Raw genomic sequence first — 22,456 nt, 5'->3', positions numbered from 1 at the left:
CCCACCCTTTGTTCCATGATGAACAATCTCAACAAGCAAAAAGGGGAGGATTTCTTTCCCTCTTAGCAATACATATCTTCCTCATACCACCATTCACTGGCCTAAACCACATTCTAGCTATGCGGTTTAGGCCAGATAGCATAAATGCAAATTGTTCTGGCCATTCTAGAATGTGCTTTCACCAGAAATTCATGTGATAAACTCACACCGGCTAAAGATCTGCACATTACTGGCTGGATGTGGAGCAACCACAAAAGCTGCCATGATCCTGCTACTCAATATAATGTGCAAAATAGCCCTAAGCTGGTGGCCATCCCATAAATGGGTTTGAGAAGCAGTGGTTTTCATGGTTCCTATCTTGGGGAGAACACTTTCAAATAGTTTTGGAGGAGCAGGTGTGAAGAAGAAGAAGAAGAAGAAGAAGAAGAAGAAGAAGAAGAAGAAGAAGAAGAGGAGGAGGAGGAGGAGGAGGAGGAGGAGTTTGGATTTGATATCCCGCTTTATCATTACCCAAAGGAGTCTCAAAGCGGCCAACAATCTCCTTTCCCTTCCTCCCCCACAACAAACACTCTGTGAGGTGAGTGGGGCTGAGAGACTTCAGAGAAGCATGACTAGCCCAAGGTCACCCAGCAGCTGCTTGTGGAGGAGCGGAGACGCGAACCTGGTACCCCAGATTACGAATTTACCGCTCTTAACCACTATACCACACTGGCTCTCATGTGAGTGGTGTGAAAACCATTTGTCATCCCCTTTTAAATTTGCTTTGTCTTTTGTTTTGGGACAGTGGCGACAGCAACAAGAACATGCTTCTAAATGGTGAGCTGTAATTATATTTTCACTGTTCCAGCAGAGTGCTTGGAGTGAACTAATTCTGATTTAACCAATTCATTGAAACTAATTCAAAGAAAATCTCTGAATTGCACACTGTGTGTGTGTGTGTGTGTGTGTGTGTGTGTCCATTGCATTTGTCATTTATAACTACATGAAAAGTGATGCTGCTGTTTCAGCGCAAATGTCATAGTTGTCGGAGGGGAAAAAATAAAACAATTGTTCACATTACACTGTGTATTTTGATGTTTCCTTACTCCTCTTAACTATATCTTATCCTTTGGCCACCTCCACACCTTACATCTGAAGCACTATGATGCCACTTTAAACAGTTGTGGCTTCCTTCAAATGATTTGGGGAAGTATAGTTTGTCAAGGGTGCTGGGAGTTTCTTGGGAGACTCCTATTCCCCTCCAGAGTCCCCTGGGAAGAATGATCGATTGTTACGTTGCTGTGGGAATTGTACCTCTGAGAGTGAGAGAACCTTCCACAAACCACACATCCTAGGAAGCTTGGTGGGGACATGACTGTTAAAGTTGTCTAGCAGTGCTTCCAATGTCTGTTGTGGAGAGGGCCTTTAGCACAGCAACTTGTGAAAGCTGGGGGGGGGGGGGAATATGCCAAGGAACATGTGAATGAATTGTGAATCGAAATAGAAGGGGGGTGGGGGTGGAACTGAAAAAGATTTTTCTTCTTAGAATGAGATTTCAAATTATTGGTTCTTCAGTGATTCCCTGCCCTCTTAGCTCTACTCACAGAGGTTGATGTTGTGTGTTGTTGTTTTTTAAATGCCCGTAAACCCCAAGTTTCCTCAGAACACAGTTTGAAAACCACGGTACAATACTTATTCCCCCCTCCCTCAAAAAGAAACAAGCAGAATCATTTATTGGCATCTCTTGGATGCTCAAGACTAGTAAGGAGAAAAATGTGTATATACTGTATTATATGCAGTGGCTATATAATAAAGAACATCTAGAATAGCCTTCAACAACCTGATGCCCTCCAAGTGTTTGGGAGTACAATTCTCAACAGTCCCAGCTGGCTAGGACTTGTGGGAGTTGTGGTCCAAAACATCTGGAATACACCAGGTTGGTGAAGGATGATCTAGAACCTGTCCTCTATTCAAAGGTGTAAGAAACTTAATTCTTGACTTTCAGAGGTACTGAAGACACACACAAAAACTGACTTCATTGGAAATAATCTGGGAGCCCATGTTCTTTGAAAGCTGTCCTCAGTTGTTACAGATCGTTTGTTCCTATTTGTGTTGTGTCTTCCTGTCTTGATGACGCTCCGGTCCCAATTTAGCATGGGGAGGAGTTGCTACGGCGGTATCTCCAGTATCCACCAGAGTGGCAGCAGCTTCCTGAAGAGCAGCCATAGCGTGGTGAGCAACAGCTGGAACTGTAGCGGGGTGAGCAACAGCTGGAATTGTAGCGGGGTGAGCAACAGCTGGAACTGCAGCAGGGAGAGCAGCAGCTGGTACTGTAGCGAGGTGAGCAACAGCTGGAACTATACCGAGGTGAGCAACAGCTGGAACTGTAGCGAGGTGAGCAACAGCTGGAACTATAACAAGGTGAGCAACAGCTAGAACTGTAGCGAGGCGAGCAGCAGCTGGAACTGTACTGAGGTGAGCAACAGCTGGAACTGTAGTGAGGTGAGCAACAGCTGGAACTGTACTGAGGTGCATAACAGCTGGAACTGTACCGAGACGGGCAGCAGCTGGAACTGTAGCGAGGCGAGCAACAGCTGGAACTATACTGAGGTGCGTAACAGCTGGAACTGGAGTTATAGCTAGTAGGGCCACAGCTGGATCCAGATCCACAGCCATATCCAGGGGGGTAGCGGCAGCCAGAACTATTCCCCGAGGGGCGGCAGTAGCTTCTCACCCGGTTGCCTCCCCAATTCGAGCTGTATGGATTCCAGCAATCCTGGGGTCTGTAGCAAGTCATCTTCTTGGTTTGGAGGTGGATCTGGAATGGTGTAAAAGAAAGCGAAATGAGAGGAAAGTCCTTTGCTTGTAGAAACAGCATGGACAGATGTCTCCCACATTTCTAGTTCTTATGTTCTTGTTGTTATTAACCAGAATAACAACAACAAGAAGAGGAACAACAGGAGCAGCAGCAATCAAGCCCACTCCCATTTGCTGTGCAGGTTCACCAATTGCTTCAGGGCTGAGAAGGAAGTGTCTCTGTCAACTCTTAGACTAATGTGTGCCTTGGAAATAAGTTATCCACAAGGTTTGGTTTATCCAATTGCCTTGATGCAGTTCTCAGCTCAGAGAGATCAATAGATACAGAGGTCTAGTTATCTAATACATCTATTTATTTTCTTTCTTTCTTTCTTTCTTTCTTTCTTTCTTTCTTTCTTTCTTTCTTAGAGCAAAAGTGAGGTACATAGAAATAGGCATGTAAAAATGTAGATAGATGATATTAAGGTTACCATATTTCAAAAAGAGAAAATATGGACACTAAATTTGTTGAGCTCTATTTTTTTTTGGCAAAGCTTTTCTTCGTTTTTCTTTTCTTTTTTCTTTTGCCAAATCAATACATCCAAAATGGGCTGCCATACACTCAGGCTCTCCTGGACATTTTGACTGATTTTCGTAAATTTCGCCCGGGCATCAATTTTTGGCTGATGAATCCTGGGTATGTCCAATAAATTCCTGACGTCTGGCAGCCCTAAGATAGTTCTGTAGATCTACTTATCGTCTACCTAGCATCTAACTGCCATCTATCAATTATTACTCTATTTAATTAAATGTGAAGTTAATTGAGATTATTGCAAATGGGGACAGCATGGGTTTATAGCTGAGCCAATGTGGAAGGACAGGGACAAGAACCAGACTGTGATAGCCAACTAAATTCTGCTCACAGTAGATGCACTTCAGTTAGCCATCTCTATTCATTTCTGCTGGTCTACTCTAGATGAGACAAAGGACTTGTCCACACTTACTTTTTGCTCTGCTCTTTCCAGGCAAATGTCTGCACTTTACAGCTGCATGTCCCAGCATGCCTTTGTTTGTTTGTTTGCCCCAAACTTTCCCCACAAAAAAACTGAATCAGAGCAAATGTCAATTAAAGCTGAATTGAAACAAATGTCCATTCAGGTTTTCCACAGATTCGTGTTTGCTCCAATTGAGCTTTAAAGAGTGAGTTTCTGCAGGAAAAGCTCTGGAGCAGGGGTCAGCAAACTTTTTCAGCAGGGGGCCGGTCCACTGTCTCTCAGACCTTGTGGGGGACCAGACTATATTTTGAAGGGGGGGGGGGGGAATGAATGAATTCCTATGCCCCAGAAACAACCCAGAGATGCATTTTAAATCAAAGGGCACATTCTACTCATATAAAAACACATTGATTCTTGGACCATCTGTGGGCCGGATTTAGAAGGTGATTGGGCTGGATCTGGCCCCTGGGCCTTAGTTTGCCTACCCATGCTCTGGAGCAAAATAAAGGGCACCTGGACGCAGGGCTTTAAATCATGGACCATGCCTGGAAAGAGCAGAGGAAAGGTAAGAGTGGATAAGCCACAAGGTAAAAGGGAAATGTAAAGGACCCCTGGATGGTTAAGTCCAGTCAAAGGTGACTATGGGGTTGTAGCACTCAGCTCACTTTCAGGCCAAGGGAGCCAATGTTTGTCCACAGACAGCTTTCTGGGTCATGTGACCAGCAGGACCAAACTGCTTCTGGCGTAACAGGACACCATGATGGAAACCAGAGTGCAAGGAAACACAGCAGCGGTATCTATTTATTTACTTGCACTGGCATGCTTTCGAACTTCTAGGTTGGCAGGAGCTGGGACAGAGCAGCGGGAGCTCACTCCTTCGCAGGGATTTGAACTGCCAACCTTCTGATCGGTAAGCCCAAGAGGCTCAGTGGTTTAGACTACAGCACCACCCACGTCCCATCAGATAAGCCACAACATTGCATGCAGCTCTGAAGCTGCAATCCTACACTCACTTACTTGAGAATAAAGCTCAATTTAGTCACATTAGCTTTGAGTAAACACACTGTGATTTCCCTACCCCATATCTTTCTTTGAGTTTGTTATCTGATGGTGTTTGTGTTTGTTGTTCATTAATGTATCAGGCACAATGAGGAGGAGGAGGAAGATGACAACAATAAACAACAACAACAGCAACAACAACAACAACACAGGCAACTAAAATTCTCTTGTTTTGAATTTCAAATTTCCTCCCTTAATTCCTTGCCACAATTCCATTCATCCTTGACGGTTCCCTTTTCCCTAAAATCTGTTGGCCCCACTGCCTTTTAGCTGATTTCAAGAAGGTATCTCACTATGGTGCAAACTTAGGTCCATTGATTTAGTTAAATATGTTCTTCACATGTCTCTGTGTAAGATAAATCAAAAGTGGACTTACCTGGATCACGGTTGATAGAAATCATCGAGATGTTTCTGAGAGTTCTCAGCGATGCTGACCTTTCTTATAGAGTTTCCCTTGGGTGTATAGAGTGTACATGTGGATGGTTAATAAACCGGAAGGCCAAAATTAGCACCCACATATTTTCCCTTATTTTCGGAAAGATAATTTGGTTTAGGCTGGGCTCACCATCACACCCTTGCAGTCTCTCTAATTTTAAGAAATTAAGTGTCATTTGTGTTCCAGGAGTCCATATATTAGACTTATGAGCTGCATTAGCCAAACAGATGGCTGGCTCCAAGGTATATGTGACCCACATATCATGCCTATTGGGCTATTTACTACTGCAGAGGCTTCCAGTGAGGATCCTTGTTTCACTGAAATGGAAGTTACCCATAGCCCCAAAGGCATTTGCCTTTCACCTGTGTGGTGCTCCATAAAATGTTGGACTACATCTCCTATTGTTTAGTGGCCATTGGTCAAGGGGCTTAGCGGAGTTCCCGAAAGTATCTGGAGTGATACCATATGTTAGCTACCTCTGTTTTAACTCATTAATTACATGCTAAAATTTTATAATATTTTAACTAGGATTTATATATTGTAATGTTTGAAATACGAATTTGGTATTGTTGATTATTAAGTGTTTTTTCTCTTCTTTCTTTTTCTTGTTTCTTTCCTTCTATCTTTTGTTTCTTTTCTTTTCCAGTCTGCATTTTGAAGAATGCATAGATAGATATTTTTATGTATTGTTTCTATTTCTTTTTATATTCTTGTAATATTTAATAAAAATTAATTAAAAAAATTAATTACATGTTGAAATTTGAGGAACCTAAGAAGTCACAGAGAGAGAGTGAGAAGTGCCCAATCAGAACCAAATACCTCCTATCTGAGTATCATGTTCCTTACCGAGGTTAAGCAAACATCTCAGGTAAGCTCACAAGCAGGATAGGATGACAGTGGAAGCTGGTTCATCAGGGCAAGGGGCCACTGCCCCGTGAACCTCTATTTGCCCTTAGCCAGCTCCTACAGACTGCCTGCCTTCTTACTTACAATCAGTCCAGTGAATGGTCTGCCTGCTGGCTCCATCCTCCTTAGTGTCACTGTTGCCCTTGTAGAACTCAAGAAGAGGAAGGTGGGGACAACACTCATATCAGGTGGGTCCACCTGTCATTGGCTCTGGCTCCAGAATTTGTTGGCTTCTGTGCATTCCACCCCACCAGTCTCAATAGACACCAACCGCCAATAAATAGCCTTCACCTGCTGTTCCCCTCAGCCCCCAAATCCCTGGTATTAAAAAATTAAATAAAAATACACTGCCACCAAACATTGAAGTTCATTCATTCTTTATTATTATTATTATTATATACATCTCCAAGGACCTTTAGGCGATTTCCCCCATTTTGTTTGTTTGTTTTTTTAAATAAATTTTATTGGAGTTTTATAAAAGAGAAAAATAAAAATTCACAGAATAAAAAAGAGACCACAGATAAAAATAGACATTACAAAAAAGAAAACACACAAAATACACAAAAAACAACTAATTAAGAAAAAAAAGAAATTTGAAAAAAGAAATAAAACAAGTCCATTTTTCTCAATATCCTCAAATTCATATGCTTGTATCCTTGACCTCCTCACACCTCCCCCCTTTTGTGTTCCCATTTACATACTTAATTCAGCAAATTCTTACCCTTTTTCAAATATCTTAACTTTGTGCCATAACATATTATACCTCAATATTTTCAACCATTTATCAATACATTTTTTTACATAATCTTATTAACTTTTGTCACTAGTTACCACTTATTACCAATCCAAGCATAATTTTAACATTCATTAATTTTACAGTATTTCTGAAGATAGTCTTTAAATTTCTTCCAGTCTTCTTCCACCAACTCTTCTCCCAGGTCTCGGATTCTGCCAGTCATTTCCGCCAATTCCATATAGTCCATCAGCTTCATCTGCCACTCTTCCAGGGTGGGTAGCTCTTGTGTCTTCCAATACTTTACGATGAGAATTCTTGCTGCTGTTGTTGCATACATAAAGAAAGTTCTGTCCTTCTTTGGCACCAATTGGCCGACCATGCCCAAGAGAAAGGCCTCTGGCTTCTTAAGGAATGTACGGTATATTTAAATACTTTTTTCATTTCGTTATAAATCATCTCCCAGAAAGCCTTAATCTTTGGGCACGTCCACCAAAGGTGAAAGAATGTTCCTTCATTTTCTTTACACTTCCAACATTTATTATCGGGCAAATGATAGATTTTTGCAAGCTTGACTGGTGTCATGTACCACCTGTATATCATTTTCATAATATTCTCTCTTAGGGCATTACATGCCGTAAATTTCATACCTGTGGTCCACAACTGTTCCCAGTCAGCAAACATGATGTTATGACCAACATCTTGTGCCCATTTAATCATAGCAGATTTAACTGTTTCATCCTGCGTGTTCCATTTTAGCAGCAAGTTATACATTCTTGAAAGTGTTTTAGTTTTGGGTTCTAACAATTCAGTTTCCAATTTTGATTTTTCCACCTGGAAGCCTATTTTTTTATCCGAATTATAGGCCTCTCTTATTTGAAAATAATGAAGCCAATCTCGCACCTTGTCTTTTAATTTCTCGAAACTCTGCAATTTCAGTTTGTCTCCTTCTTGTTCCAATATTTCCCAATATTTCGGCCATTTGGCCTCCATATTGGATTTTTTCAGTGCCTTTGCTTCCATTGGTGACAACCACCTTGGGGTTTTATTCTCCAGTAAGTCTTTATATCTTATCCAAACATTAAACAATGCTTTCCTGACAATATGGTTTTTGAATGCTTTGTGAGCTTTAACCGTGTCGTACCACAAATATGCATGCCACCCAAAAACATTATTAAAACCTTCTAGATCCAAAATGTCTGTGTTTTCAAGAAGCAGCCATTCTTTCAGCCAGGCGATTTCCCCCATTTTGTCCTCACCACAATCCTTTGAAGTAGGCGAAGACTCAGTCCATGTCATATACAGTGGTACCTTGGGTTAAGTACTTAATTCTTTCCGGAGGTCCTTAACCTGAAACTGTTCTTAACCTGAAGCACCACTTTAGCTAATGGGACCTCCTGCTGCCGCCGCACCGCCGGAGCACGATTTCTGTTCTCATCCTGAAGCAAAGTTCTTAAGCCGAGGTACTATTTCTGGGTTAGCGGAGTCTGTAACCTGAAGCGTATGTAACCCGAGGTACCACTGTATTTAAAACATTGTGATACCACTTTAAAAAAGCATGGCTTACCCCAAACAATTATAGGAGATGTAGTTTGTTAAGCCATTGCTGTTTAGAGTGGCACCTTACTACTAATACTACTACTACTACTACTACTACTACTACTAATAATAATTTATTTATAGCCCGCCCATCTGGCTGGGTTTCCCTAGCCCCTCTTGGTAGCTTCCAGCAAAATATTAAAATACAATAATTCATCAAATATTAAAAGCTTCCCCAAACAGGGCTGCCTTCAGATGTCTTCTAAAAGTCAGATAGTTGTTTATTTCCTTGACATCTGACAGGAGGTTGTTTCACAGGGCGGCTGCTACTACCGAGAAGGCCCTCTGCCTGGTTCCCTGTAGCTTTGCTTCTCACAGTGAGGGAACCGCCAGAAGCCCCTTGGAGCTGGACCTCAGTGTCCGGGCTGAGCGATGGGGGTGGAGACACTCCTTCAGGTATACCAGGCCGAAGCCATGTAACTGTGTGGATGTTGCATAAGAGATAGTGAACGACTCAAGGAGACCCAGTGAGCTTTGTGGCCGAGTGGAGGATTTGAACCCTAGACCAACACTTTAATTACTGGCTCAATTTAGCCAATGATCATTGATAGACCGATACCCCATAAATGTGTCAATTCTCCTTTTAAAACCAGGCCATCTAAGCTTGAGTCCATCACATTAATTTTGTGCTATGTGTGAAGATGTTCTTTGTTTTGTCTAATCTTTGGGATCAGTTTTGAGAACATTGACCTTTTTCCTTCTGGCAGGATTTGCTAGAATCTGAATTTTACCCTAAATGTATGTGGACCAAAGACCAAACAGCTTTCCCAACTCCACCCCCCAGACTTGAGCATTTACATTCTCATTACTTAAAAGAAAACTTTCAAAGAGAACTAGAAGAGAGAACATCAGGACCTTGTGCCTCACAAATTGCTGCTGAAATTAGCAGTTTCTCGTTTCAAATTGGTAGCTGCATGTATGCATTTTGGTCACACCTGCAGTGCTTCATGGGTTATGTAGTCATTCCCTTTAGCTTCTCTGATGACTCCCTCCCACTTCTTTATTGATTTGATCATATTGACATGTACCTTTTCAATGAAAATAGACCAACATTTGGTGCTTGTGAAGGAAGGAGAACTGCTGTCCCACCCATGCCCTGTTTGTGGGTATCTAATATTTATTTTGGGAGAAAAGCAATGACAAACCTAGACAGCATCTTAAAAAGTAGAGACATCACCTTGCCAACAAAGGTCCGTATAGTTCAAGCTATGGTTTTCCCAGTAGTGATGTATGGAAGTGAGAGCTGGACCATAAAGAAGGCTGATCGCTGTAGAATTGATGCTTTTGAATTGTGATGCTGGAGGAGACTCTTGAGAGTCCCATGGACTGCAAGAAGATCAAACCTATCCATTCTGAAGGAAATCAGCCCTGAGTGCTCACTGGAAGGACAGATCCTGAAGCTGAGGCTCCAATACTTTGGCCACCTCATGCGAAGAGAAGACTCCCTGGAAAAGACCCTGATGTTGGGAAAGATGGAGGGCACAAGGAGAACGGGACGACAGAGGACGAGATGGATGGACAGTGTTCTCGAAGCTACCAGCATGAGTTTGACCAACTGCGGGAGACAGTGGAAGACAGGAGTGCCTGGCGTGCTCTGGTCCATGGGGTCACGAAGAGTCGGACACGACTAAACGACTAAACAACAACATTTATTTTTATTTGGCTAAAAATCACCTCATTGTTTTAAATAATAATAATAATAATAATAATAATAATAATAATAATAATAATAATACAGTGGAACCTTGGTTTCCCAACTCAATCTGTTCTGGAAGTCAGTTCGACTTCCAAAACATTCGCAAACCAAGGTGTGGCTTCTGGTTGTCTGATTGGCCCTGGAACCAATACTGAGAGCCGAATCGGACGTTTGGCTTCCAAGAAACGTTTGCAAAGCAGAACACTCACTTCCGGATTTGCGATGTTCGGGATCTGATTTGTTTGGGACCCAAGCCATTTGGGAACCAAGGTACCACTGTAATGAAACATTAGATTGTGGGGTTTAAGAAATAAATGCATGTACATTTGCTTCTGATATTTGTTGATCAACCAGTCCCCAGTGATTGGTTGTTCTGCAGTCCTAAGGCAGAGGTTGAAACGTCATTCTAATTAAATCTTGTGTCTCCATTATTGACTGGAAAAGGCAGCCAACCTTCATTAGCGAGAACAGAATTGAATCCCTGGATTATGCTTCTGAAAGGGCCAGACATTTACTTTGTCATTCTGACCATGCCAAATATCAACTAATTACCACTTCAGTGGGTGAAGGTTATGAAAAGGTCCTCTTAATACCACATGTCTAGAAGGCATCGCCCCTGGTGATGCTCCACATGCACAATGAACTGTGTTATTTTACTAATAGCTGGTTCCATTCCTTTTGTACACCCGCTTCAAATTATATGATGGAAAAAGGTTGTTCTACCCAAACCATCTCTCGTCCTTCTATGAACCAGGCCACAATCGTCATGGCGATCTTCCAGATTTCCTGAATAAAACTTAAATGGGAGAAATAAGAAAATATCTTAATCCTTAGCCTTCTATCATCTTAAAGTAAAGGCAACACATTACATTAATTGCTGCCATTAACGTCATATAGGATTAGGATTTTGCTTAAATCCTCATGGATATTTTTCTTCTTCTAATGCCTATCTCACTTTGATGTTAAGGAAAGATGTGTTTATGGGATTTCTTTGCTGGCTCCACTATATGAACAGTTCTCAACTATCAAATGCATTCTTATACATATTATTATAGTATATAATACACTCTGGAATTCCTAAATTAGCAAACACATAAAATATACACATGCAACAAGTTCATGTTAATATAAAATTATGCTGCAGAAATATAGGACTTATTTACAGAATGTGTTTATTGCTTTTATTGTTGTTATTATTATTAAGGTTGCAGAACTATATAGTATAGTTGGATAAACTTATTGTTTATCCAACTATATTGTTGGATATGGAAACTTATTGTTTCCCTCAAGTATACATTGATTCATGGGTCCCTAGAGTTTTGATAAATACATTCCAAATATCATTAAATTTATCCATGCATAATCTTCGTCTGAAAGTGATCCATTTGTGGTTTGCAAGAGTTGTCATGTCATCTATCTGTTGATCGAAGAGGGTGGCATATTTTTGTCCTTCCAATGTATCAATATCAATCTTTTTGCAGATGTAGGGGTAGGGAATAATCCATTTGTGTTGATTGATTCTCAAGCCACATATACTAGAAAGATAGTTTAAGTTGTTATCTTCCAAAATTTTCAACTTTCTCCACAATAATATTTACACATCCCAATATTTCCCCCCCAAAAAACATTTACCAACACCAAACATTGTATAAATATATATGTTTCAAATAAGCATTTTCCTTATTACATACACCTCCAACACCATGTCATCATTGATAGGCCCTGTATATGCCATTATGATGGAGTCCAATAAACTCAAAATAAAATCTTTTGTTATATGACAAATAATTTATATATGCATTATTATACATATTATTACGTAATATATAATACACTTTGTGATTTCTAAAGGACCAAATGCATACAACAATTGTATGTTAATATAAAATTATGCTGCAGAAATATAGGGACTTTTAGACACAATGTGTTTATTTATTAACATTTATATACGGCTTGATTTTAACAAATGAAGAAGCACTCAAAGCAATTTACAAACAGAATAACACTGAAAATATCAGTAAAATAAATAAATCTTGGTTATAAACAGCAATTTAAAACCTTTAACAATAATTAAAGTCAACATAGAGCAAACAAGAAAACAGATTAAAACACATGTAAACTTTCTAGATATCTAGGCAGGCTTGTTTAAACAAAAATGTTTTTAACAGATGCCAAGAAGAGTGCAGTGAAGGCATCTGCCTAATGCTAATTGTCAGGGGGTTCTGAAGAATGGATGCTGGCACACTAAATGACGAATTTCTTGCAAAGGCAAAATGGGTATCATTTGCAACCTGGAACAGTGCCAGTTCTGCAGTGGTAGAATGGGAGAGGTATATTGGGTGAGGGGATCTCACAGGTAAACTGGTCCCAAGCTGCTAACATCTTGATAACATCTTGAACTTTGAGGATATATGTGATTTTCTGCATATAATTCTGTCGCATTCTACTAGTCATCCATTTTAAAAATAATACAGTGGTACCTCCGGTTGTGGACGGGATCCATTCTGGAGCTCCGGTCGGATCCCGAGGTTTCTGCAACCAGAGGGACCGCTTCTGCGCATGTGCGCACGGCAAAACACTTCTGGGTTTGCCGCTTTCGCAACCCAAAGTTTACATTACCCATGGGTAACGTAAGCCGAGGTGCTACAGGCATTGAAAAATGTCCGTGAATTTGGATATAGGCAAGCATTCAATAAAATAAGTGGTCTACTGCAAGAAGAGCTCAAGTCAGTCGAATCGCTCTATGATTCTGTATTCTTTAGCTGTGGTTCTTGCATTGCAACAGGTTGGGGTCCCTTCTAACTCCCTTCTAACAGTTCTATGATTCTGGGTTGGAAGAGTCAATTCCCATGTGGAAATCTGCTTAAAATGGATTCCTCTTCCAACCTTCATGCTGGCCATATGTGTGACAACCTCCTCTTCCAAGGTATGGGGAAACAGGCTCATGTTGTGTATTTCTTTGTCCCAATTCTGGGTCATTGTTGGTTGCCTCCAACCATCAAAAGTGGTGGCTGACCCACAACAGTATGGCAGCATTCGGAGAACACTTTGTTCCATTTCCCCAACATTTCCTTACCCATATGTGCCAGCTCCTAGGGGCTGAGGCACTGTTGCCCACCCCAATGGTTGTGGTTTTTTTGAGGGTCTGGGCCCCTTAATGTTCAGAGGGTGTTCAGTTCCGTCTCCTGGCTCCTTGCAACATGACACACATGATGTCAGGATGTTGCCTCAGGCCCCCCTCAATCATCTTGAGAAGATGGCACCTCTGTCCTTACCTGCTATTATTATTATTATTATTATTATTATTATTATTATTATTATTATTATTTTGCATTCACACAGTGTAAAAGCCACTTCTGGAAATGTAGCAGAAGTTCAGCACTCCTTTCTGTGTTAACTGCTTCCAGAAAAACAAAACAAAACTGTTTGCAACCCCATTGCCCTGGAAAACCATGGGGTGGAATTTGAGGATATATGAAGACATGCAGTTATTTCCCACCACTTTCCTGGGTGCATCATGAGGAAGTGTTCCTATGTATAAAGGGTGGTGGATGGTGACATGTCCAGAATGACACCTGCTGTTGTGTCTCACCACATCCACTGCTGTGAATGACATGACAATACATCGATCGGAAAGCCACACAGCTCCATTATGGACCAGGTAATGTAGTGCGTATGTTCAAAACCAGGACAGAAGAGCTAAAGTTATAACCAGGGAAACTAACACAATAATCCCCACAACTAAATGTGCTCTTGGTCATTGATACGGATGGGCAGAATAGGCCTTTCTGTTCTGTTTTGCTGGTGCTCAAATTTAAGTCTGTTACATCCCATTTTTCTTACTGATCTTTCCAGAAAAACAACAACAACACACATACCACCACCACCACAACCTGCACAAGGCCCATTTTATGTTCTGATGTACTTCTGAATACAGTGGTACCTCGGGTTACAAACACCTTGGGTTACAAACACTTCGGGTTACAGACTCTGCTAACCTGGAAGTAGTACCTCGGGTTAAGAACTTTACCTCAGGATGAGAACAGAAATTGCACACCGGCAGCAGCGGGAGGCCCGATTAGCTAAAGTGGTACCTCAGGTTAAGAACGGTTTCAGGTTAAGAATGGACCTCCAGAATGAATTAAGTTCATAACCAGAGGTACCACTGTACCAGTTCCTGGAAATTGCAGGAGAGCAGAGTGCTCTTGTGTTCAGGTCCTGCTTGTGGACTTCACCCAGGGGCACCTGGTTGGCCACTGTGAAAAGGTAAAAGGTAAAGGTAAAGGACCCCTGGACAGTTAAGTCCAGTCAGAGGTGACTATGAGTTTGCGGCACTCATCTCGCTTTCAGGCCGAGGGAGCTGGTGTTTGTCCACAGACAGCTTTCTGTGTCATCTAGCCAGCATGACTAAACTGCTTCTGGTGCAACGGGACACCTTGATGGAAACCAGAGTGCACGGAAATGCCGTTTACCTTCCCGCCACAGTGGTACCTATTTATCTACTTGCACTGGCGTGCTTTCGAACTGCTAAATTGGCAGGAGCTGGGACAGAGCAACAGGAGCTCACCCTGTCATGGGGATTAGAAGCGCCGACTTTCTGATCAGCAAGCCCAAGAGGCTCAGTGGTTTAGACCACAGCGCCATCCATGTCCCTATTGTGAAAACAGAATGCTGGACTAGATGGGTCATTGAGCTGATTCAGCAGGGCTCTTAGGTTGTTGTAATGGCTATGTTCTGCCTCCACTGTCTTCTCTTAAACAAGACACCAGAAACATCCAACTCCACCCATCTACAACTGAGTCCAGTGCCACCTAGTGAATAAACTATTTACTAATGTAGAGTCATAAAATTGTAGAGTTGTAGAGGTATCCCAAGGGTCATCCAGTCCAACGCCTGGCAATGCAGGAATCACAACCAAAGCACCCAGGGCAGAAAGAAAGTCCACAACTCTCTTCCTGATGCTGAATTGGAATCTCCTTTCTTTTAACTCAAAACCATGACTTCAAGTTCATCAATCACCAGCATCTCCACCTAGGGCTGGGAAAGATCCTTTTTGAAACTATGGAGAGTTGTTGCAAATCAGTGTAGGCAATACTGAGCTATATGGACCAATGTTCTGACTAGATATAAGACAACTTCCTAGGTTCCTATATTACATCTTATAGAATGTCCTCCCCATAAAAGCTAAAGGTAAAGGAACCCCTGACTGTTAGGTCCAGTCGTGGCCGACTCTGGGGTTGCGGCACTCATCTCGCTTTACTGGCTGAGGGAGCTGGCGTTCAGTTTCCGGATCATGTGGCCAGCATGACTAAGCTGCTTCTGGCGAACCAGAGCAGCGCATGGAAACGCTGTTTACCTTCCTGCCAGAGCAGTACCTATTTATCTACTTGCACTTTGACATGCTTTCGAACTGCTAGGTTGGCAGGAGCAGGGACCGAGCAACGGGAGCTCACCCCGTCGCGGGGATTCGATCCTCCGACCTTCTGATTGGCAAGTCCTAGGCTCTGTGGTTTAACCCACAGCACCACCCGTGTCCCTCTTGTTATAAACTATAATGTCCAGGTTGTGGCTTTGAGGCTTACCTTAGCATCAAGCTAAGAGCTTTTGAAGAGATGCCTTCAAAAAAAAAAAAAAAACTTTTGAAGAGATGCCTTCAAAAAAGTTACCCTCTCGTTTTCTTTACTTTATTTGATCTCGTTTGAGATACCTGGTGCAAATAATGCATGTTAGCCAGGGATACATCTCCCAGAACTCCTGTCTGTTTGCATGGATTTAGGGAAAGTATTAATAACATAGTGCAAATACCTTCTCCAGCGAGTCTAAAATTACAAGGGTAGAGAAGCATGTTAACTGCAAATTAATAAGGCGCAAAAGCACTAAACCAGTATATGAGATTAGTATGAACACTGGGTTGACATCTAATTAGATTTTCTTTTTGTAGATGAGGTCCCTTAGGCTGTGTGAAGATCTATAAAAAAGAACTCCTGGGTGAACAGTATTCCAGAAAAAGATCTCATCTGAAATATCTCTTCAGACATCAAGGTAGGCCCAAGTTGATTCATGCTTTTAAAATTTGTGAACTGCTTCTGTGCATATATTTTTTAAAAACTGGGGGTGGGAGCCAAGGTTAATTGGGGATGGGTCATAAGTTAGTAGCAGAGCATATTGGCATGCTTTGCACAAGAGATATTCCGGCCTTCCATTTTTTATTTTTTATTCTAAGGGAGCAGGTAGCAAGAAAGACCTTGGATGGAGACCCTAGAAAGCTGTTGAAACTGCAGGGATGTCAAAGAATTCTGACAAAAAGAGAAATAGAAGCAGATGATATAAAAATAAAAATAAAAAATTGTCCAGTAGCACCTTATATAGACCAGCTAAGTTTGTTCTGGTATAAGCTTTCATGTGCATGTACACTTCTTCAGATACTCTGAAACAGAAGTCACCGGACCCCTATATATAGTGAGAGGGTGGGGAGGGGTATTTCTCAGAAGGGTAGTAGGAGATGGGTGATAGGCTCAATGGGTATGGTAAACCTGTTGATGACTGTTAACGACTGCAATTAGTCCTACAAGAAAAAGCAAGGGATAATATGCAAATGACCAAAAACAGCTTTAGCATATGTAATGAGACAAGAATCCAATATCTCTGTTCAGACCAGGTCTCTCCATAGTTTTCAGTTTGGTAATAAGTTGTAATTCAGCAACTGCATCAGACCAACACAGCTACCTACCTGAATCTAGAAGCAGATGATGTTTGCTTTATCATGCTATATCTGAAACAGAGATTAATCCAGGGAATAGGATTGAGATTCATTATTGTTGCTGCTTTCAAACCGTGAGCAATTCATAATGGATTAGGTTTCTCTTTCCCGCTTGCCTTGTGTTTCTTTTACATTGAAATAAAGAGGGTGGAATAACGTATGGACAATTTAACTTGCGTAATTAATGGTGTGCATCATGTAATTCCACCGCAGTGGACAGTGAAATGAGTAATGTTGGTTTTGACAGAAGACAAATGGCAAAGGAATGGGAATGGTGCTTCGCCTGGAATATCGTGTCCAGTTCTGGGCACCACAATTTAAGAAGGATATGGACAAGCTGGAACATGTCCAGAGGAGGGTAACCGAGATTATCAAGGGTCTGGAAATCAAGCCCAATGAGGAACAGCTGAGGGAACTGGTTATGTTTAGTCTAGTAAAGAGGAGACTAAAAGGAGATAGGATAAAGGTAAAGGGACCCCTGACCGTTAGGTCCAGTCGTGGCCAACTCTGGGGTTGCAGCGCTCATCTCGCTCTATAGGCCAAGGGAGCCGGCATACAGCTTCTGGGTCATGTGGCCAGCATGACTAAGCCGCTTCTGGAGAACCAGAGCAGCGCATGGAAACGCCGTTTACCTTCCCGCCACAGCGGTACCTATTTATCTACTTGCACTTTGACGTGCTTTCGAACTGCTAGGTTGGCAGGAGCAGGGACCGAGCAACGGGAGCTCACCCTGTCGCGGGATTCAAAGATGATCAAGGGTCTGGAAATCAAGCCCAATGAGGAATGGTTGAGGGTACTGGTTATGTTTAGTCTAGTAAAGAGGAGACTGAAAGGAGATAGGCTAGCCATTGCCAAATATCTAAACAGCTGTCACATGGAAGATGAGTAAGTTTGTTGTTTCCTGCTCCAGAGGCTAGGAACTAAACCAATGGATTCAAGTTACAAGAAAGGAGTGTCTGGCTAAACAGCAGCAATAACTTTATGACAGTAAGAGCTGTTCAACAGTAGAACATACTCCCACAAGAGGTTGTGGACTCTCCTTCCTTGGAGGTTTTAAAGCAGAGGTTGGATGGCCATCTGTCATGTATGATCTAGTTGACATTCCTGCATTGCAGGAGGTCGAACCACATGATCCTTGGGGTCTCTTCCAATTCTACGATTCTATGATTCCATGGAACACAGAGCAGAAATGGAAGCAATGCATCCTTACATTCTCGTTGCCAACCAGAATAGATGTACTAATGAGAGGATTAAGTGCAAAGTAGCCACAAGTGCTCATGTAGAAGGTTCTAGGCAATTTAGTAGTAAGTCTGTTAATCCATTGGCTGCCTATTTTGTGGATTCATCCTTCCCTCCAAGGCTGAAGGCTTTGGAAGGCAAAATGTCTCATGGAGAATCACAAGGGAATGAAGCAAAGTGAGGTGTAGAGGGTCCTCTCAAAAGTGAAAGCACTGGTCAGGTCAGCCAAACTTCCCTGACAGACTCAACTGTGCAAATCTTTAAGCACTTTTATTTATTTGTTTATTTCTAAAATGCTTATCTTGGCCACTTTCCCCTCTAATGTAGATCTTCATTTCCTGAACTGGAGAGCTGATTCACAAGGTACAAGGTTTTAGCTGCTCGAAACTGTACTGCTGTCTTGTTTTTAACTGCCCCCATGTTTTAAAAGAACTATCTGCAGCTACAGAAAGGTAGCTGTGTTGGTCTGCCATAGTCAAAACAAAAAAATTTTTTTCTTTCCAGTAGCACCTTAAAGACCAACTAAGTTAGTTCTTGGTATGAGCTTTCGTGTGCATGCACACTTCGTCAGATAGGTATCTGACGAAGTGTGCATGCACACGAAAGCTCATACCAAGAACTAACTTAGTTGGTCTTTAAGGTGCTACTGGAAAGAAAAATTTTTTTTTGTTTTATCTGCAGCTACTACTTCAATCACCTCCTTTTGGTTTGAATTGTATTGCGATTGTAGGCTGTGATATGCAAGTTCCTTGTGTGGGCTATGCATCTCCCCCAAAACATTGTGGCCTACATGCACATTTATAAATACCATTGCATGTGTCCTCATCTCAGAGCTGCGAGAGAGTCCATTGGTTCCAGCACTTACCCAGGGTTCAGTTTCCTTGGAACAAAGGTCGGCGGAGACTGTGGTGCCTTTGGGGTACAGGGTTTTATTTACATACATATACAACCTGAACGTAGGATAGAGGGGTTCACAGCATTAGCACACCACAGATCTTGCCTCCACAATAGGTTCCCAGGGACTTCCCACAGCTTTGGATTCAGCACAGAGCAAGGCAAGCTTCTGTGTCTCCAGTTTCCAGCACCACACACCAAAACTAGGTCCCCTGGCCTATTGTTCTCCTTCCTAGGATGATACAGCATCCAGTCAGGTCAGATGGGAAATGCCTACCCCATCCTGGAAGCATGTTCAGTTGTCCCCAATCTCTTCTTAGCTAACTCTTAGAGATGCTGACGAGGCCAGCCAAGGCCAAGAACTGGGCTGACCGGTTCACCAGGTTTCCACTCGTAGATGCTAAATTCACAAACACATAATCAAAGGACTGGAAGGGGCCCATGGATATCATCCAGACTGACCCCCCAAAAAGCCCCACCTATAATACTACGTAGAGTTGTATTCAGTGTTCATCCTATTTAGTGTAAACCCATTGAAATTAATGGGCCTGATTTATATGGGTAATAGGGCAGTTAATAAAAACTTTTTTTAAAAAATGCCTGCTCCAAAGGTCTTATCTTACTAGACTAGGGATTATATAGCGATATCTGAAATTTCATGCATATCAGTTAATATATTGACCCTGCTCCACTGAATTGAAAGTTCAGCTTTCACAACATAGGAAAATGGCCAAGTAAACAGCTATTTTTGTGGAGGAGGGTCAATATATTAACTGATATGCATGAAATTTCAGATATCGCTATATAATCCCTAGTGTAGTAAAATAAGACCTTTGGAGCAGGCATTTTTTTTTTAAAAAAAAGTTTTTTTATGAACTGCCCTAATGGGTACATTAATTTCAAGGCATCCACTCAAAGGGTGAACAAGAGCATAGATTTTTATCTGTGTGTGAAAGAAGGAGGAGTGGTGGTGACTCCAAGTTTTCAGGAGTCCTTTGACAATACACCCCTAATGCCCGCCTCTCCTGAGTCTACCCTCTCACTGCCATTCTAGGTAGCTGCTCTTCTTTGGCATCCCTGCCACTACGCAGAAGTGGCAGCTACATCTATTTCTCGCCACCACTGCTTGTTCATCTCATCTGGGGCCAGAGTGAGGGGCAGGTGAGCAGGCTTGTTACAACTGCAAAGAGGAGGAGCAAGTCCAGGGGGACTCTTGCCAATGTTCTCTGGCCCCCACTCAGTGGCTGCCTGGCTGCAGTAGCATAGCATGGGTTGTCAGTGCCTGGGACCATGTGGAATTGAGGAAGGGAAATGGACACAGTATGCATGCACATTCAGCTGCCTAATGACATCCGTGTCACCCAGGAGATCACAGCTGCGGAGATAAGGAAAGAGAAGTCATTCCGTTGTCTGGAGAGGTCACTTTCTTGTTCACATGGAAGAAGCCGTTTTCAGTTGAGCTCAGTGACTGAAGAGCACAGCTGTATTGAAATTTTGCACCCCTAAGAATTTTGCACCTGGGGCAACTACCCCAGTGCCCCCCGCCATGCTATATCTCTGTCTGGCTGCGCCAGTAGTTGCTGCCAGTTCTGAAAAGTAGGAAGTTCTTTAGGAGAAGGAGGTGGAGGGAGTTAGAAGTAAAAAAAGGAAATTAATCAGGCGGCAAAGAGGAGCACAACGACTTGTTGCTGGTCCTCCCCTGAACTAGATAATTCCCACCAATGATTTTTTCTGCTTTTGTGGGTTTCAGGTGTGCCTCTTTCCAAGAAAGATGATTGGCATCAGTCTTCTAAGCAACTATCCACCTGGTGGCCTTCAAATGATCCACACACCACAAAGCATCAGTAGCTCAGGCCCTAGCATCTCTCACACGAGCTGCTACAGACCCTATCACGGTGGCAGCAGCTGCTACAGACCACAAGGTTATGGTTATGTCTCTGGCTATGGCGGAAGCTGCTATAACCCTTCTGGCTACAGTGGGCAATCCAGTTATGGAGGAAGCTGCTACAGGCCACAAGGTTATGGTTATGTCTCTGGCTATGGCGGAAGCTGCTATAACCATTGTGGCTACAGCAGGCAATCCAGTTACGGAGGAAGCTGCTACAGACCACAAGGTTATGGTTACATCTCTGGCGGGAGCTGCTATGATCCTTGTGGCTACAGCTGCCAATCTAGTTATGGAGGAAGCTGCTACAGACCACAAGGTTATGGCTACATCTCTGGCTCTGGCGGGAGCTGCTATGATCCTTGTGGCTACAGCTGCCAATCCAGTTATGGAGGAAGCTGCTACAGGCCACAAGGTTATGGTTACATCTCTGGAAAATCCTGCTATGGACCACGTGGCTATAAATCCCTCTGCGGTTATAGCGGAAGCTGCTATGAACCGTGTGTCCATAGTCCCCTCTACAGTTACAGCAAAAGCTGCTCTGGGTCACATGGCTATGGTTACAGCTCTGGCTATGGCGGAAGCTGCTGTGACCCATGTTATGGCGGAAGCTGCTACAAGCCACAAGGTTGTGGTTACCTCTCCGGCCAAGGCAGCAGCAGCTGCTACAAGCCACGTAAATACAGCAGTGTCTGTGGTTATGGCGGAAGCTGCCACGAACCACGTGGTTATGGGTATCGCTGCGGTTACGGCGAAAGTTCCTGCGACCCGTGCTATGCTCCCAGCTGCCACCAGCCACGCTATGCCTACCGGCGCCGTTACAGCTGCCGATCTGCTTCCAGTGACCCGTGTTACTACGGCTCAGGATCATCACACCCATCCAGTCACTGGAGGCATGACAGTGGCAGCTCTATTGGTTGTGGGCCATGCTAAACCCAGAAGAAGAAGAAATCTCCAGGAAGACCAAGAAGACTCAAGATATTTGAAAGCATTGCTGAGCTTAGTACATATTGTTTCTTCTGAGAAATGCTCATCGCCTCCGAAACACACACGCACACCTACAATTCAAGATGGAGTGAACCCAAAGTTTTGATGTCTGGAACCTTTGAAAATTAAGTTTTTTGTTTCTCAAAGTTCTCAATCACATAACTTTACAAATTGCTTTGCAAATCACACCTTGGTGAGCCAAACTTTGTTATCTGTATGTCATTTTTCTGCATTCTTTTCATTCACACCCTGTCAGTAATGTTACGAGCAGCTACATTCTACATTCCACACCCTTGTTTCCAATAAAGCTTTGCATCGCATAAGATTGCTTGTCTTCTCCTGGGTCCTTTCAATCATGTGTGGGGATGAGATTAAGAAATGCCATCGACTTGTTTATGAATTAATAAAAAAAGTTAATGCAGGGCACAGATGAAGTATGGAATTCTTTCCCACAAGAGACAACACTGGCCACCATTTTGAATGGCTTTAAAA

General features: G+C 42.6%; 1 protein-coding gene and 1 long non-coding RNA gene across 9 annotated transcripts in view; one reads left to right on the top strand and one right to left on the bottom strand.

Moving 5' to 3' along the window:
* Window positions 1–22,456, bottom strand: part of LOC310751943 — a 414,687-nt gene that overhangs the window by 282,867 nt on the left and 109,364 nt on the right. The gene's annotated exons all lie outside the window — the stretch shown is intronic.
* On the top strand, window positions 725–22,287 carry LOC310751793 (uncharacterized protein). 7 transcript variants are annotated; one of them, XM_083591458.1, is made up of 4 exons: window positions 4,963–5,113; window positions 6,031–6,133; window positions 16,141–16,241; window positions 20,843–22,287. In XM_083591458.1, exon 4 carries the CDS (start codon window positions 21,018–21,020, stop codon window positions 22,068–22,070), a length of 1,053 nt encoding a protein of 350 aa, XP_083447584.1. In that variant the 5' UTR covers window positions 4,963–5,113; window positions 6,031–6,133; window positions 16,141–16,241; window positions 20,843–21,017; the 3' UTR covers window positions 22,071–22,287. The 7 variants fall into 7 exon arrangements, 5 of the variants coding, with proteins under 5 accessions (XP_083447586.1, XP_083447583.1, XP_083447582.1 ...); XM_083591460.1 differs by lacking the exons at window positions 4,963–5,113; window positions 6,031–6,133 and adding an exon at window positions 725–2,373; XM_083591457.1 differs by lacking the exons at window positions 4,963–5,113; window positions 6,031–6,133 and adding an exon at window positions 725–2,481.

The sequence above is a fragment of the Podarcis filfolensis genome, assembly GCF_964270895.1.
Source record: "Podarcis filfolensis genome assembly, chromosome: 16".
In the NCBI taxonomy this organism is placed as follows: Eukaryota; Metazoa; Chordata; class Lepidosauria; order Squamata; family Lacertidae; genus Podarcis; species Podarcis filfolensis.
This window is presented reverse-complemented; position numbering and strand designations above follow the sequence as displayed.